The 22,465-nt window shown below is 51.7% G+C and overlaps 1 protein-coding gene and 1 long non-coding RNA gene across 6 annotated transcripts; one reads left to right on the forward strand and one right to left on the reverse strand.

The window, feature by feature from the left end:
* Positions 1–4,784: 4,784 nt before the first annotated feature.
* Positions 4,785–21,831, reverse strand: Wdr4 (WD repeat domain 4). Of its 4 annotated transcripts, none has more exons than XM_040732277.1 (11): positions 21,677–21,831; positions 20,072–20,143; positions 19,373–19,464; positions 12,148–12,320; positions 11,441–11,553; positions 9,639–9,699; positions 9,156–9,254; positions 8,295–8,359; positions 7,337–7,520; positions 6,704–6,773; positions 4,785–5,610 (listed from the first exon to the last, which is right to left on the reverse strand). In XM_040732277.1, the coding sequence occupies exons 1-11, from the start codon at positions 21,763–21,765 to the stop codon at positions 5,423–5,425; spliced, it is 1,206 nt and encodes a 401-aa protein (XP_040588211.1). In that variant the 5' UTR covers positions 21,766–21,831; the 3' UTR covers positions 4,785–5,422. The 4 variants fall into 4 exon arrangements, with proteins under 4 accessions (XP_040588211.1, XP_040588210.1, XP_040588212.1 ...); XM_040732276.1 differs by having other exon boundaries at positions 12,148–12,304; positions 19,321–19,464; XM_040732278.1 differs by lacking the exon at positions 21,677–21,831 and having other exon boundaries at positions 12,148–12,304; positions 20,072–20,134.
* LOC110340988 lies at positions 5,469–9,139 on the forward strand. Of its 2 annotated transcripts, XR_002382845.2 has the most exons (4): positions 5,469–5,633; positions 5,840–5,934; positions 8,737–8,915; positions 9,029–9,139. It is a non-coding gene; the product is annotated as an uncharacterized LOC110340988 (long non-coding RNA). The 2 variants fall into 2 exon arrangements; XR_005871345.1 differs by lacking the exon at positions 8,737–8,915.
* Positions 21,832–22,465: the final 634 nt, after the last annotated feature.

The following is a 22,465-nucleotide window of genomic DNA, read 5'->3' on the forward strand; positions in this document are numbered from 1 at the left end:
GCACAGCCCCAGTGTCCTGGTGGGGCTTTGCTCTGGCTCCCCAGCTCCTGCCTCCAGCACTTCCCTCTCCCCACCAAGGACTGTGTCTGAGGAACCCACTTTTTAAGCACTTTGACTCTGGAACCAGAAATTTGTGATAGCAATGTAGGGCTTCTAATTTTCTGCTTCAAAAACTGACAAAGCGTACAGTGAGCCACTGAGAGCCACTCAGCTTTCATTTCACAGGGTAGGATAACACGCATGTGCCCAGTGGCTCTCACAGGACGCCAGTCTCCCTGCCCCTCCCTTCCATCCTTCTGTAGGTATTCCCAGCATGCATCCTTCGTTCTGGTTCCCTGCTTACCAACAGGCCACTCACTCTAAAACAAGAGTGGTGGGAGCTACCTTTCATAATGCCAGTCTGGGGAACCAAGAGCAAACGCTGGCAATGTGACTGCAAGTATGTGCATTAAAAGCAATTCTGGGACCAGGCGGTGCTGGTGTAAGCCTTTAGTCCCAGCATCTGGGAGACAGAGGCAGGTGGATCTCTGTGAGTTCGAGGCCGGCATGGTATACAGAGTTCCAGGACAGCAAGGAACCCTGTCTCAAAAAAACAAACAATTCCCTTAAAAAATTAAAAAAAGGCAGCTCTGGGAGACTTGGTGGGTGAAGCTCTAGCAGTTTTCACAACAGAAACAAAAAAAAGTTAAAATGGGGGGCAGCAGTTCATTAAAAGGTCACCTTCAATGAGCCTCATACTCAGACAAAACAACCCCATGAACAACAGAGCGGAAGGGGTTCCCCAGGAATTCAAAGGAAACAGCCCAGGGAGAGTGAAAATTCAAGTTCAAGAGCACAGGCTCCTGGCTGTTCAGGATGGAGCAAAGTGACCTAGAATGAATGACCCTTTTGCATTCCTACAGGAGAACCAACAGTGTAAGCCTTGTCCCGGCCCTCAGGAGCAATATCCTCTAGGGTATATACCTGGAAGCAATTCTGACTGCAACACCCCAAGAAGGAGCCCTGACAGAGCAGTGCCGCCAAGGACAGAAACTCCAAGACAGGCAGAGCACCTGCAGGAAGAGGGCCATGCAGGTAAGGAAATGATGGGCAGGGTCCTCTCAGGTCTATGTCTGAATACCGAACCCAACCTGGAAATGCTGAGACCAGAAAGAGCAACTTTTGAGAAGGAACGATTCCTAGGCACCTGAGATAGCAATCCCACACCTCATACCAGCTTGGGAGCCACTCTGGTTTCCCTAGAGCTTTCTGGTCACACTCTGGGCACACGGGACTTTTTTTTTTTTTTTTTGGTTTTTCGAGACAGGGTTTCTCTGTAGCTTTGGAGGCTGTCCTGGAACTCACTTTGTAGACCAGGCTGGCCTCAAACTCACAGAGATCCGCCTGCCTCTGCCTCCCGAGTGCTGGGATTAAAGGCGTGCACCACCAACACCCTGCCCACACGGGACATTTAACAGGGACCCAGGGCAGCCACACCTGAGCAGAAGTGGACTCAGCCCTACCTTGGTCCTACTCCATGATTGAGAAGGTCAGATAAACCCACAAGGCAGCCCTGTGTGGAAGGAGGAACAAAATGTCCTCAGAAGGTACAGAATGGGGCTCACGTCAGCAAAGACAGTCAGTGTCCCCCCAACCTGCAGCATTCTCGTCCCAGGACACGATGTCTCCTAAGCACAGGATAAACTGGTCAGGGCCAATAGATGGCTCAGAGGGGAAGTCTCTAACTGCCATGCCTAACGACCTGAGTTTGAACCCTAAGATTCACAGTGGAAGGAGAGAACCAGTTCCCACAAGCTGTCCTCTGACCTCCACATGTGCACAACAGCACACGTGCATGTACATGCACAATCATACTTGCACACACACACAACCAATCTCCAGAAATGGATGTAGAAATGACACAGATAACAGAGCAGGCAGAAGCCCATGCATACTCCAGTGCCCACGGATTTAAAGCGTAAGAGTAAGATTGTCAGAGAAAGGGAAGGCTAGGGCCAAAACTGAAATAAGATCCTTGGCCTTAAGCATCAGCATCTTAGACGCCATAGGGAAGGTTAGTCAACAGAGATCTGCCCAAACCCAAGCAGGGCAGGAAATAAGCCTGAAGACAAGCGGAGAGAAGCGACCCGGGGGCCAGCAGACCAAGCCAGTCCCACCAGAGTGGAACTGCAGCTGGGAGTGTTCCATCTGTCACAAAGACAATTAAGTTCAACAGTCAAGGAGCCCCAAATAAGTTTGAGACCAGCCTGGTCTATAAGAGCTAGTTCCAGGACAGCCTCCAAAGCCATAGAGAAACCCTGTCTCGAAAAAACAACAAAAAAGAAACTCCAAGTAGAACACACACATACAATCACAAAAATCAAATGATTTAAAGAGAAAAAAAATCCTCAGAAAGCAGCAAGGGAGAGGTCCCCCTGTGCCCAGTAGAAACTGTGTGCTTTTTAAAATTTATTATATTTAGTGTTCTGCCTGCATATATGCCTGCAAGGCCAGAAGAGGGCAGCAGATCTCATTACAGATGGTTGTGAGCCACCATGTGGTTTCTGGGACTTGAACTCAGAACCTTTGGAAGAACAGGCAGTGCTCCTAACTGCTGAGCCATCTCTCCAGCTCCCAGCTGTGTGTATTCTTAGTGGTAGCCGCCACCACCACGGGGTAGGCGACAGGCACAAAGAAGTGCTGAGCCTGGATGCTGAGAACCCTGAGCCTCCTCTCTTAGACAAAGATGCAGATCCTGTTTGCTGGCAGTGGCCGTGTCACACAGAATGGTGGGTTGTCAAAGCCCACACTGGAACCTTTCCCTACTGAAAGCAGGAAAAGTCACTGGGAAGCCACCGACCAGGTGCTGCTGGACTCTAGAAGAGTGTCACTGAATGTCCCCACATGCAGGCAAGCATATACCACAGAAATCCAGAAAAGGTAGCACCTGGAAGCTGGAACCCCCTCATCCCTGTCGTGCCTCTAGCTCCTCCTAGTGGCAGAGCTCAGCACTGAGCTTACAAGAAAGGACAAACCTTGAGGGACATCCCCAGGATAACAGAGCAGAGCAGGACCGGTGCCCAGGAGCTGAGGGCGAGACTCTGAGAGAACGAAGTCAGAGATGACACCCACAGGCCAGAAGCAAGGCAGCGAAGCCTGAGGAGAGAAATGACTGCCAACTCCCAATCTCGAACGCTAAGAGAAGCCATTCAACATGGGGTGTCCAGAGTCACGACAGTAGAGCCTCAGAGCTCACACAGCATCCGATCAGGGGAGACTGGGGCGTTACAGGAGAAATGAAGCCAGAAGCCTCCTAGAAAACTCAGAGAAAATCTTCAGGATCTGGGATTGGGTAAAGAACTCTCACACTGAGCATCAAAAGCAAGGTCAGGGTGCAGGAGAGATGGCACCTGGGGTTCTACTGCAAAGGCGACTAACACAAGGGACTTGAGCATCTGCAGAATTGGGTGTCTTGCTCTCCTGGACGCGCTGGACTCAATCTCCTGCAGACATTGATGGATAACTCTGTAGGCCAGAGAAACTCTTCCCTGTGGACCATCAGCAGGAACTTGGATACTCACAACGCATCTTTCCTCTTAGCTGACATTTTAAACTATCCAGTGCCTGTGGATAGTCTAGTGTTTTCGTAGGTGGAGCATCCAAGCCACGTGCAGTGTGTACATCTCAGGCTTCAGAGGTAAGCGGAGGTGAGTCCGGCCACCAGTGGGACGAGGGAATGGGGCGTCTCAGCAGCTGGCAAGCGCCCTGTGCCTGACACCTTCACGTATGGATCCACGAGGTGAAACCCTGGCGTCCCACATGCACTTCAGCTATGCCCACACGACCTTCCACTATAATGAAAACAGAACTATGAATACCACCAGATGTATTTAACCAGTAACAGGTGGGGGAAAGTACGGGGAACACCTCTCAAAGCCAGCCATAGGAACGGAAGTGGAAGGAAGGAGTGAAGGTAAATTGTAATGGGGGTGGGGTGGGCAGTACAGACGCCAGATCAGAACCGACAAACGAACATGCTGGGCTGTGTTTGAATGAGAATGCCCGTGTTTGAATACTTGGTCCCAGTAGTAGAAATGCTTGGGAAAGACTAAGACATGTGCGGGCTTTGAGGTTTCAAAAGGCTTCTGCCATTCCCAGTGGGCTCTCTGCCTCCTGCTTGTGGTGGAGATGTGTGCTCTCAGCTGCTATGTGCCCCTAGACGTGTATGTTGCTGAGAGGCATCTAAGGCCCCTGGTGTGCCTTGTAGGCTCTGAAACAGCCACACAGACAGTGATGGGGAGTCCTTGTGTCAGAAAGATGAGATTGGGGAGCCTGGTGACTATTTCCTTATGGTTCTGATATGTCACAGAGCCTAACAGCAGTAACAGTTGATGGCATGTTGTCACACATGCCCCACCCCAACAGCCCCAGTGACACCATTGCATATCTTGTGCATCCATTTGCAATTGTCCCTGGCCCCAGTGATGTGGGGTCTTAGTGTTTTCACAGCTCAGGACTGTAGAAACTGGAGCTGGTCTGGGACCCAGCACAGAGAGTAGGTGGAGCTGGATGACATCTCTCTAACCACTGAGCCGTGTCATCTCAACAGCATACACATGCTGAATCTTAAGACCAGCTTTGGAGCCGGGGGTGATAGGGATTTAATCCCGGTACTAGGGAGGCAAGCTGATCTCTTCAAGTTCAAGGCCAGCCTGGTCTACAAAGCTACAGAGAAACCCTGTCTCAGGAAAAAAACAAAACAACAAAAAAGAAAAACCCAGCTTTGGAGGTCGCTGACAACAGTGTAGAAAGCTATGAAAAGTTTGTCTTTATTGATGCTGTGTTCAGCTGATTCCCTGCTGTTCTTGTTCTGCAGAGTTCAAAGCGATGGACCCACATCACAGGTCATCCCTGTGCATCCAGGCCTGGCCAAGGTCGTATCCTTACATGCCCTGTAGCAGGCCTGCTCCACACCGATACCATGCCTGCTTCCCTGCGTGGCCCAGACTGAGGCCCTCACCACAGGTGGCTTCATGAGTACAGAGCAACGGCACCAACTGAATCTGCCAGCAGCAAGCAGCTCCCTGTGAGCCACGCCGGGCTCCCCCTGGAGAGCGCACAGCAATGGCGTGGACACAGGTCCTGCCCGAGGGACTCCTAGAGATGACCTGCAGGCAGCGCTGTGGGCACTGGCAGACAGACGTGGAGCAGCAGGTCAGTGTGTCCTTCAATGTGAAGGCGCTGCCACACAGCTGTGCAGAATCATTAGCTAGGCTAACACACCTCATCCTTCCTGCCACCAGGAGGCACAGATAACCAGGAGGCTGTCCTCTGTGACAAAGATGGTTGTGGAGATAGGGGCAGGGACTGAGCTGCCGTGATCTCCCTCCTTGTGGACGAACCAGGCAGGAGGGAGAAGGGAGAGCTGCTGCCAAGCCCAAGGTCAGCAACTAAGGGCTGACTGCCCCGGGGACGCCTTTTTGGTCTGCTCTGGGGAATGTGGGAGGGGGCTCCTTCGTCGCTTCTTCAGCTGCTGCTGTACTCTCTCTTCCTTCTTCTTCAGATAAGAGGTCATGTTGTCAAAGGTGACCTTGTAAAGACTGCGGAAGGCATCATCTGCACCCACAGAGCCTGTGACAAGGACAAGATGCCAGGTGAAGTGACCTGGAGCATGGTCCAACACTATTTCCTCTCACAGGATGGCCTCGGGAGTCACAGACCTTGAGGCTCACATGACCTTACCACCTGGGATCCACATTCAGGCTGGACCGGAGTGTGGGGAAGGGGAAGGGTAGAGGGAGAGGAGGGACAAGGTCTTGGCTGACATATGGTCTGCACTTTCCTGCTCATTCACTCAAAGTCTGCAGGTCCTGAGCAGGGGTAGCACGGAAGTGAGGCCCAAACCCTCCAACCATCTACTGGGGAACCTGAGACCAGCCAGTCAGTCACCACCAGGTAGGCAGCCTACAATGCCCACAGGAATGACAGCAGCATGTGGCTCTGGGTGGTGACAGCGACTTCCTTGTTAATCTAATGTGCTACTTGCACAGCCTCAGCCAGTCCCACCCTGGTGAGGCACACCCCAAGGACAGTCAGCATTGCATGCCAGAGACAGTGCCCCTGTGTCACCCTACCCTGAGGTGGGTGTGGTTCCCTGGCCTCTAGCAGCCAAGGCCACTGCTCAGTGTCCATGGTTCTCCTCCCCGCCCTGTGCACACACGCCCCATCTGTGTGTGGAATATCTCAGAAGTGAAGGCAGGCTTTGGCCTGAGTCTGCACCAGGTAACCCTCAGCAGAACCAGACTGAGCAAGGCCCAGGGCAGCCCAGATAGGGCCTGAGGAACTGCAGTGGGGTCAGCAAAGGGTTCAGCAGGAAGGCACCAGTCACCAACCCTGACCTTCTGAGCTTCATCCCACATGACACTTAAAAAGCTGGTCAGGCGTTCCTAGGGTGACCAGCCCAGGCCACCCGAAGGACTGACACAGGATTTAGACTGGGCCAGAAGACACAAACCCTTCCCTACTCTGTCTTGGCTACTTTTATGTCAACTCAACACAAGCTGGAGTCATGTGAAAGAAGGAAATCTCAACTAAGAAAGTGCCCCACTAGACTGCCCTGTGGCGCGTGAGCCTGCAGGCTTCAGAGGGCAAATACCCTAGAAAGCAGGCTTCAAATCAGATCCTGCAAACTTTAGGAACCCTAACTTCTAAGGAGAATTCTCACCTTCCAGCATGGCCCAGCTCTCACGGAGATGGCTGCAGAGTCTCCGGGACACAGCACCTTCAGGAACAGCCTGCAGGTGACAGTAAGCAGGGTCAAGACCAAACCAGAGCCCAGAGATGGCAGGCAGGGGCCCAGCAGGGCCCATCCTCAGGCATAGGCTCAGCATCTCTAGGGCTAGTCATACAAAAGCCTTTAGCCCAGCAGCTGAGTACAGGAGGCCGAAGCTGGCTAAGAGCTCCTGGTGCTGTCCCCTCATGGGACTGGCAGGGATGTCCCCGCACTGGCCCCCCCCCCACCCCCGTCAGTACTCAGCAAAGCCCCTGCCCAGGGCCTGCACACCAGAAGAGCACGCCCTCATCAGGCCTAGCGCTGGCTTCAGCAGGATGGGGTGGGGTTGTCAGGTAAGGATCCATCGCTAATGGCAAATGAACACCCCTGCTCAGGTCACTTCACTACACCAGGCCTCCAGTCACAGCTGCCTCAGCGTACAGTCTTAGGACTTAGATGTGATCTAACTGAGGTTCAGGGCTGTAAGGAAACCATAGCAATCACCTACCAAGCCCTGCCACACCCCCACCACACCCCATCAATCAGAACAGCAGCCCAGGACACAGCAACGCTGCGCACACGCACCTGCCACTGACCACCCACGGGCCTCCAGAGCACTAGGGGAGCATCACGACAGTCCTGCAGAACCCACAGCCCCTGCGACTCCTCAAAGACGACATCCCACACGCGATGAGGGAAAGTCAGCTGCTGCATGAACACCAGCTGCTGTTTGCTGGCGTCAAGCTGGAAGATGAAGACCACAGGAACGCTTCGCAAGAGAGAGAGACTGGTCACCACTGCAACCGCAGGCCCACGGAGGCATTCCACACAGCACAGCTTAGCACCAGGCCTGCCTCTACCACCTTCAAGACCCTGAGCCAAAAGCCAGCTGAGTTACCCAAACCCTGTGAGGCAGTGTGTGTTTGCTGTCTTGAATTTTACAGCAAGAACTAACCAATACGGGACAAAGAGTGAAGTGGCCACCCCACCCTCAGTGTATAGACCAGTTACCCCTTGGGGGATCAAATGACCGCCTGAGACCCTCGGAAAACCCGCTTCTTTACGATTCACAACAGTAGTAAAATTACAGTTATGAAGTAGCATTAGGAAGGTTGAGAACCACTGGTAGAAAGAGGCCAGCATCTGAGGAGCCTCTTTCTCCTCTCTAAACCTATATTCTCATTTCTAGGGAGAGCTGAGAGCTACATAGGAAAAGGCAGAGCACTAGACATCTACCCTGGCACTGAGAAAGGGCACAAGGAACCCCCAATTACACACCCTGTCCCTCAATCTGCTGGGTGGTGCCAACTCTTGAGCATATTCCAGCAGGATCAATTCTGAGTGGAATTGGCCTATGGAATCTCCTACAACTGTTCCGTCATACATATGAGCTTCCAGCTACCCTTTAAGCCAATTAAGTAGAAGAGGCAGATTAAAGGACCCCAGCCCCCTCCCTGAAGAGTAATAAGCAGAGTTAACAGCTGCCCACATTTTCATCACTTAGAGACCGCTATAGGCCACGACAGTGAAACCTGTGTCTTACCACTCACACAGAAGCACCACACAGCTCTCTTGTCTCCAGAATGCAATCCTGGATGCAGCCAACCCCTGCAAGAAAAAGCAGCTACTTAACCAGGCTCTGCTGCCAGGTAACCTATGCCCTTCTCAGGTCACCAGAGGAGAAGGCCACAGGCATCACAATTCCCTCATGTCAAAGCAGGGCAAAGAGGACACAGGAATATTCTGGGATCAGTAGGAGGAAGGTAGCAGCTAATGTCCCTGTCCTCACAAGACAGAGCGTGTGTGACCCTGGCTCTCCCTGTAGGCCTGGGATATAATGGCAAAGTTAGGAAAGCAGGGGCTGTGGGAAGAGGGACTGTAACCAGACAACTGTCCTCTGGGCTTTCATGCTTCCCAGGACAGGAGGTGATAGGCCCAGAAGCAGCTCCTATGAGTCCCAGATTTAATGTGTAAAAAACATCTAGGGCTCACTGGCTGGCCTGGCAGAGGGCAGACACCATGCCACCCAATTTTAAGACAGACAACTGAGCAATCTGTGAACATCCCTGATGCCAGAGGAAGCATGGGTACAGAAGGTGCCAAGAGAGGCACTCCATGAGCACAGAGAATGCTGGGTGCCCCCGCTGACCCTGACAGAACATAGGTAAGGCTCTACCAACATTTTCTCGTGTCCATGTATGCCTGGAGGTGAATTATTTCCCACCAGGTCATCAGGCATCTTCAAAACTAGAAATCCTGTGTGTTCCTCCCCCACAGGAAGAAGTCCGTCACTGACAGCAAGGAAATGTTTCTCACAGATGTCTTCCCCACAGTCACGGCAACACGAGGTGCCTAGCAAGAGCCCCCTTACCAGAGACAAGCACAGAGACGAGCATGAAGTTACCTTGTGGCCTTGGTGGTCTGCAGGCTCCCGTAGGCTGGCCAGGTCACAGCACTGCAGCTGGCAGCCACTCCTGTACTCCCAAAGTCTCAAGGTACCATCCTGTGCACACAGACAGGTTAGCATATGGGCTTAAGAGGCCTGTCCCATAAGCAAGAAAGGCTGGGGGACGGGAGTGGAAACACAGGACATTGAGTATGGCTGGGTGTGACAAGCGTCCCCACTGAGGTCTAGGGCTCCTTTATCTCTCTGTAAAGTACTGAGGGCCAGACTCCCATTAACCCACTTACGACACCTGCTGTGCTGGGACCAGGCAAGTGAACACACATACTACATACACAGCCATGAAGGAAGGGGACACTCTTGGGCCAGGAAGAAGCTCCCTCTAGTGGCCACCCACTGACACACTTGGCACCCTAGCTGGGGACAAGAGGCTGGTAACCTTGTCTTCTGCCCAGCAGTGACCACCCCAGCAAGCACACTTACCCCAGAGGAGGAAAGCAGCAGCTCAGGGTGACTGGGCACAATCAAGATGCGGCTCACAAACCTGTGGGGAGCAGAGATAAATCACCAGGAACACAGGAAGGAGTCTCTCACCTGCTCAGAAAAGGGAAATAGCACAGACCTGACCCATACCAGCAGGTCTGAGAACACGCCTATGCACTTTTGAGTCCCCACCATTTCATCTGGACCAAGGGCGGCAGGGCCCAGTTCTGCTGGATATGCAGCTGTAGGATATGCAGCTCTTCACGGGGATGCTACCTCACTGTCCCACACGCCTGCCTCCATCCAAGATGTCTACACTCAAGGTCAGCACAGGGAGAAGGAAAACCACACTACTTTGCAGTTGAAGCAGACCCCAAGGGACCCACCCGAAGACTTCTATCTGCCAATCTCAGCCTAGCTCCATGGCCTCTAACTGTACAGGACAGCGACAACCACTCTGCCACCCATACTGCCACTGGAAGTGCACCTGAGCAAGTTGGCTCTCCAGGAATTCCCACAACTACCCTGCAGTCCTTCTGGCCATGAACATGTCTAGAGTGCCTGCCAGGCAGCAAAATTACTCTTCTACCAACTCTTAACAGAGACCTCAAGGTATCATTCACAAAACCCAGGACTCCTTGGCCCAGATGGCTCCCTTCATCCCCACCACCCTGACCCAGGCCTGGCTTTTGACCAACAGTTGCCATCTCTTAGGGTGCCAAGTTCTAGTCTTAGGTCATCTAAGAAGAATAAACCTGTGAGGACTCTACAGGCCCAAGTCACCCAAGTTTTCAGCAGGTTAAGTGGGAACTAGTCTCCATAAGCCTGAACAATCATCATAGAAGAAAAGGCCACAGAACGGTTCCTTCCATCTCTGGCCTTGCAGAAACCCAAAAGGCTAACAGGACCTGTTCACACTGAAGTCATGGTATTCAAGTGACAGATTCCTGCAGAGGGTGAGGACCTGTTCACACTGAAGTCATGGTATTCAAGTGACAGATTCCTGCAGAGGGTGGAGGGGAAGCCTCCCAAGGAAGCAGGCAGCACCCCGGAGGAAGTGGGGAAGAGAAGCAGAGGGCTGCCTCCCACGCACCCTCCTGTCCCAAGAATTAGCACGTGTCAAGATCCTGAAGCAGGAGTGCATGCCCGCTGAGCTGAGCTCAGAATTCACCAAGTCACCGAGACACGGCGATAAGGGCACGACCGAGGGTAACAAACTCAAGACCCGGAGCACAAGACAACTAAAAGCCCAACTAAGCTGTGGCAAGGCACAAGCTGAGTGACACCAGTCTTCTCTCCAAGGTGAACTTCTGAATCCCACTCAAAAAGCCAAGAGCCAGCTCAGAATTGAATTGAAGTCCTTCAGGTTCTCCACGGTCTGCAGTTATGTATGCCCTTTCCCTTCGGAACAGCACACTATTCACCAATGCCTCCCAGCTAGAGCTCACCTGCCAGCAGAGACAAACCTGGGGACCCAGGCATTTAACTCCCGAAAGCCCAAGTGCCTAAAGGATGCACCTCAGTCTCCTGACTGCTTCCAGCTACCAGGAGCTGGTCACCAGGCCTGGAAGGGGTGTAGAAAAGGACTGAGGAGCAACAGCCCAGGTCAGCTCAGAGCAACTGCTTCATATGGCCTACAGCCCTAGATGTCTGCAGCTGTCACACCTGAAAGCCTGGCAGGGTCTTCTGAGCCTACATAGCTCTCAGCATACGGTCCCTACCAACAGCTATCAGGGCCCTGACCCACCCTCACCCATTAGACCCCTCTTCCCTGACTGAGGAGAGATCAGGTCTGCACTTACTCTGTGTGTCCCAAGCAGAAAGCCTCGATGCTGTGCGGAGCAGCAGCCCAGCTGACCCGGATCTTCTCATCCCGATCCGAAGTGAGCACAAGTTGGTCATCAGGACTCACAGCCTATATCACCAGGGGTCAGCAGAAGGACAGTCACTCACTGGGTGGCCTTGCAAAGTACCACAAGAATGCTTAGATTCTGAAGGGAGCTGCAGTACAGCTTGGCAGAGCAATGGGAACTGGCGGGGGACAGAGGGAGTGTCCCCAGCAGTGCCTAGTTCACATTCTCAGCTTCAATGAGAGCCAAAGCCACGCTGAGACCAACTCCAATGCCACCCAGCCATACCTGCTGCACCCCTGCCATCCTCCACATTGCAGAGCAGCAGCCAGAGTCGTGCCAGGCACTGCATACAGCCTTGCTTCCAACCCACCTCAGCCTGGCCCAGTTCTACAGGCTGCAAGTTAGGGCCCTGGCTGAACCCTAGGAGGGGGAAACTATAGGCCAAGCTATGGCAAGACACAAGGTAGTTCTCGTCACCTCCCTACATTGCCTGGAATGTGGTCCAGAACTGAGTGAACCCCACTTCACCTGCCAATGCCATTCTAAAGTCTCCTGCTCTGAAAGAGTCCCCAGTTTCCTCTCTCTGTCTCTTCCCCCACTTTGCCCTCTCTCAAGCCCTGGCTGAGCAGACAGTGTTGTGTGTGTCCCCTTCATACCACGTCTAGCAGCATGGAGAGGTGCCCAAGTTCCAGCTTGCCACATCCATCGGGCTCCTGCACCGAGAAGGAGTAGACATCTCCAGACTTGTCAGCCACCAGGACCCAATCTTCTGAGGCTGTGAAAGTCAGGGCAGTGCACCTCCGCACCACAGTCCTGCAGAGCCAGAGAGCTGAGCTGGTTAGTGTCCAAGTCCACACAGGCCCTCCACAGACCCTCGAGCCAGAGAGACGGTCCCCGATGTAAAATACTCTGACTCTACCATAGCGCAAAGGTGTACCCCTACACCCAGCTCCAAGTAATCAACAGGACTATAAAGCAGGTCTTCTCTTACACAGCTCTGCTCAGCTGTGGTTCAGATCACATCAAAGATGAAGTTAGTCTCAGATACTCCAGTCTGAGGTGGTCAATGCACTTTTTTTTTAAAGATTTCATTTAATGTGTGTATGGATTTTTTTTCTTGCATATGCCTGTGCACATACATTCATGGTGCCCTCAGAGGCCAGAAGAGGGTGTCAGATCTCCTGTCACAAGAATAACAGAATGTTATGAGTTACCATGTGGGTTCTGGGAATCAAACCCAGGTCCTCTGGTCCCACTGAGCCATCACTCTAGATCCTAGTCAATACATTTTTAAACTAAAAGTAGCTCTAATTTAGGAAGAGCTGAGGCACTACCCTGTTGAAGGTTGGAAGTACCTATTCTACATGCAGAATCAGTGTCTTGCACTGCAGAAGGTGGTGCCCCAAACATAAAGTAACACAAAGGAACTGAAACAAAACCCAATACCTTCAACCTATTAAACTTTTTTTTTTCTTTTTGGTTTTTCAAGACAGGGTTTCTCTGTATTGTTTTGGAGGCTGTCCTGGAACTTACTCTGTAGACCAGGCTGGCCTCGAACTCACAGAGATCCAAGTGCTGGGATTAAAGGCGTGAGTCACCAATGCCAGGCTTCAACCTATTAAACTTTTATTATAATTCCCACTCAAAAAAAAAGTGAAAGACACTGTTGGGCATGGTGGCACACACCTTTAATCCTAGCACTCTAGAGGCAGAAGCAGGCAGATCTCCAAGTTTGAGGCCAGTGAGTTTCAGGACAGCCAGGGCTACCCAGAAACTCTGTCTCAAAAACAAAACTGAAATGTAAAAATAAGAAGACAGGTAGGCATGATGACACACACCGTAATCCCAGCACCCGGGAGGCTGAGGAAGGAGGACTAAAGTCCCAGGCTGGTCTCGTGAGTGCTTACTATAAAACACCCCAGCTTTGTTTTACATTTGAAAAGCTCAGAATAAAATGATGAGGAAATTGTTCCTCCCCAAGAACCTTCATTGCTCAGATGAAGGAGACAAGGGCCAGCTATGCCACAAAGCATATGATCTCTGGAGTCCAGTCTTTGAGTCTCCGCATGCAGCAGGACCACCAGTACCCTGCCCCATCTCACCACCTGTGACTCTGCTGCGAGGCCTGTGCCTAGAGGCAGGAAGCTCCCAGGTACCATACCAGGGGAGGGCACCCAAACTCCTCACCACATAACTACATAGATATCCTGCACCTGCCATTCACTCTCTAGGACACACACCCTAACACTGCTCTCTGCAGTGCCAGGACCCTCATCACTGCAGCTCTGCTCTCCCGAGCCGTTGCTGTGAAGCTGCAGCTGGAGCGTAACAGGACACACACACTGCAGCAGGATGGCCATATGGGCCCAAAACAGAACCTGAAACGTGAGGACAAGAAAAGGGAAGGACTCAGCTGCAGTGCTGTTCCTCCTCGCCTCAGCTGTGCAGCTGCAGTGGCTGCTCCAGAGGGGAACAATGGAGAACAAGACAAAGACAATTAGGCTCTGGGGCTAGCGACTCAAAACAAATGGCCTGAGCCCCCTGGCAATGGAGACTATACTAATGGGCTCAAGGAGCAACTGTGCCAAGCACCAGCTCTGCACAGCGAACAGGACAAACCAACAAACCACAAGGACTCAAGGGTCCCATATGCCCTGAATCAGATCCCTGTACGAGTTCCCATGCCCACTGTGGCTACTCAGCTCCAGGCAGGAATGTCCATGCTGCAACACCAGCCTGGGACTGTACCATCAAGGCAGCTCCGGGAAGGGGTCTGCTGTGGGTAGCAAGCTTGCAGTTAGGGCTCAAAGTCAGGTCACCAGACAGGACAGTGTGCAGGGCAGGTCACCCTAGTAACTAATGAACTGTAGCCCCACCAAACCCCAGAGAACATGAGCACTCTCCTCTCTGGTGCGTTCCAGGGGAGGCGGGGAACAAGCTGGTCTCTGCCGAAGCATCTCACTGCTGAGCCTGGAAGCTCCCATTTACATAGGCCACTTTCCCCAGTCAGCCTTCAGAGCCACACTGCTCAGGTTCCGCCAGGGATCAAGGGTCCCACAGTTGTCTGTGCGTAGCTCTAACATCCCCGGCAGCCTACAACAGAGCAGACGCAGCCACTCTCTGTGTGCTGTTACTGCTTTCTGCAGAACACTTTCTGGAATAGCGCGACTTCACACAAGATTTCTCACTCATAAAATCACACGTCAAAACTAAAAGGTGCCATCTGTCCCTCCACATTTGGCTGGCACCTATGACCTCCAGCACAAAAGGCCAATAAGGGCCTCGTAACCCACCCAAGTGGGTTTCTGTGGTCCTATCACTCTGAATTACATCTGAAAAAGATTTAGTGTCACCCACAATTCTCCCACATTAAGACTGAAGGCAGGGGGCCAGGCAATGGTGGCTCACACCTTTAGTCCCAGCACTGGGGAGGCAGAGGCAGGCAGATCTATGAGTTCGGTGCCAGCCTCGTCTACAGGTAAATATCAGGACAGTCAGAGCTACACAGAGAAACCCTGTCTCGAGAGAAAAAAATGAAGGCAGCAGTCAGACAGTCCCCAAACTGGTCTCAATCAGGGAGAAGCCTGGGGTCCCCAATGGTATGTGACACAAAGTCCAGTACATGCAATGCTGGAACCAGATTGCACGTCATGGGTGTAAAGGTAGTGTTCCTCAAGGGAGCAGTGCATCAGATCCCAAGATCTGTGCCCACAAAGCAAAGCCACCAGACTGGAGTGTGGCGGCCTCCAGTGTGAAGGGGAGTGAGCACCCCACTCCCATATGCCTCCCGCTACAACGATCAAACCAACTCCCCTACTCTTTCCCTCCTCACGCTCATCCCCCCCATACCCTGCTGTCAGACCTCCCACCACACAGAAAAAAGTAAGGATATTACCCTGCCCCACTAACATCATGAACTCAAACTCCAAAGGCAGTGTGCAGACCGCTGTCTCCTCGAGATCTTTCTATCAGAATTAAGTATCTGAGAATACTGCATAGTGAGAAACACATGCAAACATGGAAAACAGCTCTGCTGTTAGAACTGGCTGCTCTTGCAAAGGACCTGAGTTCTGAGTTCCCAGCGCCCACATGGTGGCTCACAACCATTTCTAACATCCTCTTTTGGCCTCTCCAGGCACCACACACACACACACACACCAATGTACAGACAGACAAGCAGACACATACACACACAAAAACAAAAACAGCATTTCCAAAAGGATTCTTAACGGGCTTGAGATGAAATCCAATGCCTTACACATGCCAGTGGGGCACATAACAGCCCTAAGAGACATTTTTTCCCTAGTTAGGGTTACGACTGATGTGATCAAACACCAAGACTAAAAGCAACTTGGGAAGGAAAGGGTCTATTTCAGCCCATGCTTCCAGGTGATAGTTCTGAGGGAATCACTAAGTCAGGGCAGGAACCTGGAGGCAGGAGCTGATGCAGAGGCCATGGAGAGTGCTGCTTCCTGATCTGAGACATTTTTAAAGCAGGGGAACATAGAAACAGACGGATGCAGCACCTTTGGAGGGCACTCTGGGACTGCGAGTCTAAATGACAAGTACAGCCCCTTACCTGCAATTTACTTTGGTGACTTTTACAGATTTACTCACAGATGCAAACAATACATCTGTTTGTCCACTGAGGTGCTTTCTGAAGTAGCAAAATGTAAGAGAAAAATGTCCATTAACAGAGGGCCATCGGGAACGTTACTGTGGGCCCAACCAGTGAGCTCTCCCCAGCACAGCAGCTCCCAGGGCCTGCACTACCAGATGCACCTTCTCAGCCATAGCAACCACGTCTTTCTCCCACACACCTCCATCCTTGAAGGCATCTGGGTCTCCCTGTCACGTCCTCTAGCTGTGCTGTTGGCCTGCTGCAGATCTAAAGGGAGGGTCAGAGAGTTCCCCCAGCCTATATCTCCTGCTCCAAGAGCAGTCCACACAGCCAGAAGCACTACAAACAAGTAAGCTTATGTGAATAGATCGCATACTGGGGGCTGAGGGTACAGGCCAGGAGGCTCTAGCCACAAACAGATCGCAGACCATCCCATCCAAGGCTGGCACATTAGAACCTGTGCTTGTCATGGTGACCAGGTGATTCTTGTGCCTACATCTGCACAGCCAGAGCCTTTACTCTGTAGGAGGGTCACCATCACGTTCTTTTAAAAATCTTGTGAACATATGTCTGGGTTCCTGTGTGTGAATGTAAGCATGTGTGTGCCACGGCACACGTGTGAAGGTCAGAGGACACACTCAGGCAGCACTCTTGGCCTTCTTGACTTTGTTAGAACAGGATCTCTTATTGTTTGCCACTGTGTATGCCAGGTTGGCTTGCCTGTACTTACCTCCCGTCTTACTGGAGTGCTGTGATTACAGATGCATACCCTCTATGTCCAACCTTAAGTGGGTTCCAGAATAAAGACACTTGCTGCCAAGCCAGATGACCTGAGTACTAACCTAGGACCCCATGGTAGAAGGAAAAACTACCCAAGTACATATACAGGTATACATATGTAGGTATATACTCTCTCACACACACACACACTCACAAATAAGTAAATTTTAAAAAGAAGCGGGGCGGTGGTGGCACACGCCTTTAATCCCAGCACTCAGAAGGCAGAGGCAGGCGGATCTCTGTGAGTTCGAGGCTGGGCTGTACCGACAGCCTCGAAAACAATACAGAGAAACCCTGTCTTGTAAAACCAAAAAAAAAAAAAAAAAAAAAAAAAGAAAGACAACTTCCTGCTGGTGAATCATCCCTCTGTGAGAGGGCCCGAGGAAGCCTGTACATGAGTGTCCTTTTGTTTAATAACAGCACATCTATTATCCATCTGAGAAGCAAAAGCGCGCGCGCACACACACACACACACTGCCATCTAAAGATGGGCAGTGATGCAGGCTTCTATTCTTAAGCTGATGGGAAGAGGGCAGAATGGATGTTCTTGCTTTTTTGGTTGGGGGGGTGGTTTTGGGAGTTGGTTGGTTTGTTTTGTTTAAGACAGGGTTTCTCTGTGTGACAAACCTGGCTGTCCTGAAATCACTGTGTAGACCAGGTTGGCCTTGAACTCAAGAGATCTACCCACATTTGCCTTCCAAGTGCTGGGTTTAAAGGTGTGTGCCACCACCGCCTGGAATGTTCTTGCTTTTGATGCCACCTAGAATCCAGGTTTTTTACTCATTTAGAAAATAGGATGGCCAGGCGTTGGTGGCACACACCTTTAATCCCAGCACTAGGGAGGCAGAGGGAGGGGGATCTCTGTGAGTTCGAGGCCAGCCTGGTCTACAGAGCTCCAGGATAACCTCCAAAACAATAGAGAAACCCTGTCTCGAAAAAACCAAAAGAAAAAAGAAAATAGGATGAACTAAAAATCTAAACACTCAGCTGAAGTCCTGAATGCCAGAAGTTCAAATGCCGTTGCTGCAACTTACCTGAGGGGAGGAGAACACACAGGTCCCTCAGGCTCCTGTTTCAGCACTTTATCCAAAGCAATGGTGTGGCTCTAGAGGCCACAGAACCTTCAAGAGAGGGCCTAGCTGGTAAAGGTAAGGCCCCAGGGCGGACTTGAGAGACTGTCCATCCCTGCTTTCTGAATCTTTTTCTTTTGTTTGTTTGTTTTTTGTTTTTCGAGACAGGGTTTCTCTGTGGCTTTGGAGGCTGTCCTGGAACTAGCTCTTGTAGACCAGGCTGGCCTCGAACTCACAGAGATCCGCCTGCCTCTGCCTCCCAAGTGCTGGGATTAAAGGCGTGCACCACCAACGCCCGGCTGCTTTCTGAATCTTAACAAACCAGCAGGTGAGTGAACAACACCGTGAACTCTGCTCACATGCCTTTCCTGTCCCAATCAACACATCCCTGACATTACCAGCACCATGCCTGTCACAACAGCACATTCCCGGAAAACCAGCCAGAATAAGCCCTCCTTCCTTAAGTTGCTTTTGTTGGGGAATTGAAACAGCAACTAGAAAACTGATGGATAAAATCAAGCACAGCTCCACTAGCAGCTGGGGGAAGAGGGGAGCCCACCACGGGACAAGCGAGGCCTTGGCTGACTCCACTCCATGAGCTGCTGCCACAGAAGAATCGGATTCAGGAGCCCCACAGCATCTGTATTAGAAGGTTGTCCCAGCCAACAAAATGTAATCTGCCAGCACTGCGTGCCACGGTGATACCGCCTCCACTCTGGAGGACAAGGTGGCACAGAGAAAAGCAGCATCTCTGGAAACAGATTCACAGCCCCTCCTCCTCCACATCACCACATTAACTCCCCCATAACCACAGGCCCATTTCTCTCCCTGAACCTCGCCTTCAGAAATGACAGTTACAGTCTGAGAGGAGGAAGAAGTGGTGCTGGGAGAGAGGACCAGAACACCCACCTGCAATCCTGCCCAGTTGCTAGTCTCGCCCTACACCTAGCCTGTGCTATATCTTCTCAGACACAAAAGGATGTAGCCCACCAGCTAGCTTACAAATGTGCCACTTCCACTTACCCAAAGCCCTGATGCTCTCAGAGTGTGAACTAACAGTCCTGCCCAGCAGGACGGCACAGTACACAGAGAACCAACACTGCGGCCAAGGGAGCAGCTACGTGCCTGGCTCTGCCTTTCCAAGCTCCATGGCCTGAAACTGGCTACTTAACCCTACGCCACCCAATGTGGGAGGAACAGTAGGATTCAGTCAGTTAACACAAGCACAGCTCTGAAATCAGTGTCTCACACACAGCTGGCACGTACTACAACGGTTACTGTCACTACTGATGATGAATGACATGCAAGTACAAGGAGTGCATAGGACATCTTAATGACTCAATGTGAGCATTTCATACCTGACACTCAGACATTGCCATGGTTTTGTACGGAAAAGAATCAGACGCTTACTGTCATCAGTTAAAGCAAAATAGCTGCCAGACTTGGAGAAGGTGGACGCCAGAATCGTGTCACTCCCCTTGTCTGTGGGCTGTCCGTCCTCCCTGGAGAAGGGAAGGGGAGAAAGGAAAGCAATTAGGCATCACCTGAGTTGCCAGGATTGTCCATTCTAACACAGGTAAGACAGAAGATGCTTGGTCAAGCAGTGCATGTAGTCAGAGCATAATGACAAAACTAAAAGGGGAAATTCAGAGAACAGCTCTAATTTTACAAGCGTGAAACCCAACTCAATAGCATCTCTCTGCAAATACACTAACATCCAGTGTACGCTGGAAGGACTCTCAGCGATCACATGGACTAATCCAAGGCAGGGACCAATAATATTACTAACAAACTGAGTCACAAGACCTAGCTACCACACAAAACAATCACACACTGCTGTGTGTGTCCCTTTCAATTAGCTAATTCCCCACACCTGCTCTCAATGCAATTGATATGGTCCCTATTATTTTAAGGGGCCAGTGACAAAAATGATTACTGAGGACACTAAAGTCCTTAGCATTCTAAATTTAAAACTGTTCCCATGTTTTTTTTCTGAAAAGCAACTTAGCCTCGCCCCACAACTAGGTAACAGGAACTAGAACTTCAGAAAGTCCTGTCCTGGCTCCCTGGTCTCATCATTCTAGGGAGCATGCTTCCCCACCACCTCACCCTTTATCTTCTGGCGAGGGCTTCTTCTCCGCAGCACTGCAGTCGTACGTGAAGACGGCACAGTCATCGTCACTAGAGGCAGAAACAGGAGTGAGAACTTACCAACACACGGGGCTGTTTCTTGTCACTCTAGGACAACATTTCATCGTCACTGAATTACGGGCCTTCTCCATGACAGAAGAGCCAAGAATTGTCAACTGCTTAGCCCCCTCATAGGTGGCATCATGAACAGCCAGCATGTTTCTGTTCCAAGTCAGGTCCACCTGGCACGGCAGCGCGCGCCTGGAGTAACGGACTCTTCTTCCCAAAAAGTATGCTCTGATATTTTTTTCCAACTGGACTCTGCTCCCAAATTGAAAACAACCGAGGCTGTCCTTACATGGCTCTGAAACGTGTCTCACCTGCTGGGGAAAAAGCCCCACAAGCCTCAGGCACCTACTCTCATACAGGAATCACCCACTCTCCCTATTAGAGCCTAAGCTCCCTTCAGTTGCTCTGACCCGGACCCTAGCACATTAAAGCACCTTGTACTACTGATAGCCTATAAAGTGGCTGCACCAAAGACTTCCAATTAAACACTGAACTGCAAAAAGAAAAGTCATGGCCGGGCGTTGGTAGCACATGCCTTTAATCCCAGCACTCGGGAGGCAGAGGCAGGTGGATCACTGTGAGTTCGAGGCCGAGGCCAGCCTGGTCTACAGAGCAAGTTCCAGGACAGCCTCCAAAACAAAAACAAAACAAAACAAAAAAACCACACAATCAGAAACATGCATGTATACATAAGAGAAAATAATTAAACTAAATCTTAGCCAGGTGTGGTGGCACACACCTTTAATCCTAGCACTTGGAAGGCAAAGGCAGGCAGATCTCTCCTCCAAAACAATACAGAGAAACCCTGACTCGAAAAACAAAAACAAAAGTCATTTTCCAAGTCTGAAACCTTGCTGGCCATAGCATTCGACACTCCTAATCTTCAAATGTAACAAAAACTAAGTGGGGGAAGAAAAAGAAGCCAAAACGGACTGCCACTGAGTCCTCCGGTTCCTGGGTCACAACTACTTGCTCCACACTCACTTGAGTTAAGCATCCTTTGACCTACCACTAAGGAAACAGCGTAAAGCAAAACCATTATTGTTAAGGACTTCTAGGGAGATGCCCACACTTCAGGCTCTGCGTGCATCCTGGGTCTGGGAGGGGTTAAAAAAAACTAAAAACCCCGAGGAGCAACTAGAGCGGATTGCTGGACACAGGCAAGGGGCAGGAAGCACGTCTGTGCTCAGTGAGAGCCAGCAGGGTTCGCCAACACACCGATCTCATAGGGGAGGTTTCCTAGCGCATCAGTCTGCAGCACCGCCGCCCGGGGTCTGGCCTACGCGACACCCACGTGACTCGGCCCTCCCGACGACGACGCGCAGGCGCCGCAAAGTCCGGAAGTGCCCCGACTCCAAACGCAGAGAGCGCCCCAGACCCGCCGTGCAGGTCGTGGGGAGCTGGGTCCGAGTGAGGGGACTCCGAGGACAGGGAATAGGGAGGAGGCCTCCTCATACGGGACAGCGGCGGTCAGGCTCTGCGGTGAGGCAGCCGCCATCGGCCGGGGCCTCTTACCTGCTTGCAGTGGAGATGGCCAGGAATCTGCTGCCGCCCCGCACCACCAGCGTTTGGCCGCACAGCGCCAGCCCCGCGGAGCTCGCCATGGGCCCGCCCGCGCCCTCGCTCACGTGCAACGCACAGCGCCCTTTCTGCTGGCGCAGGCCAGTGACGTCGCTCAGCGCCGCGCCAGGGGCGTGCCGGCCTGGAGCATGCGCACAGGGAGTGGTCTGCTTTGATGTACTCGAGGGTCTTCCTGCTGCGCAGCTAAGTCGTCGCGCGTGCCCCGTGTACCTTTCGTATTGATTAGCTTTTCGGTCCCTCAGGTTCGATGACTCTAGGGCTTCCTCTTGGACAGAGCCGGGTACCCAGAGGGTGCCGGTAGAAAGCTGCTGAATGGCGTCAGTACTGGATGGTCAGGCCCAGTTTGTCTCAGTTCAAGCAAGGCAGAGGTCGCTGGAAATGTGCTACTCACCCTCTTCGTGTATCACAAAGTCGCCTTGATCCCCGCGTTAAACGTGTTTAACGGTGTGCCTCCCCAGATCTCCAAAAGACTCATTCCATCCTATGACTCTCTAGTCCCAGAATGCTGTGCTGTCTTATAGGTTGGATGTGGACCCCGAGGCAGCTCCTAAAAAGATGGTTTACCCCAACCACCCCATCACATCCTAGTGAAGGTAAACTACTGGAGCAGGTCAGTCTATGTCCTGCAGCAAAGTCACAGTCACTATGCTGTGTACAATTGCCTAATGCTGTGCGGTTCCCTGAGCTAGTCCCATTTTATAAAGATTTATTTATTTATCATGC

This window comes from Mesocricetus auratus, unplaced genomic scaffold, assembly GCF_017639785.1.
Source record: "Mesocricetus auratus isolate SY011 unplaced genomic scaffold, BCM_Maur_2.0 Super-Scaffold_100027, whole genome shotgun sequence".
In the NCBI taxonomy this organism is placed as follows: domain Eukaryota; kingdom Metazoa; phylum Chordata; class Mammalia; order Rodentia; family Cricetidae; genus Mesocricetus; species Mesocricetus auratus.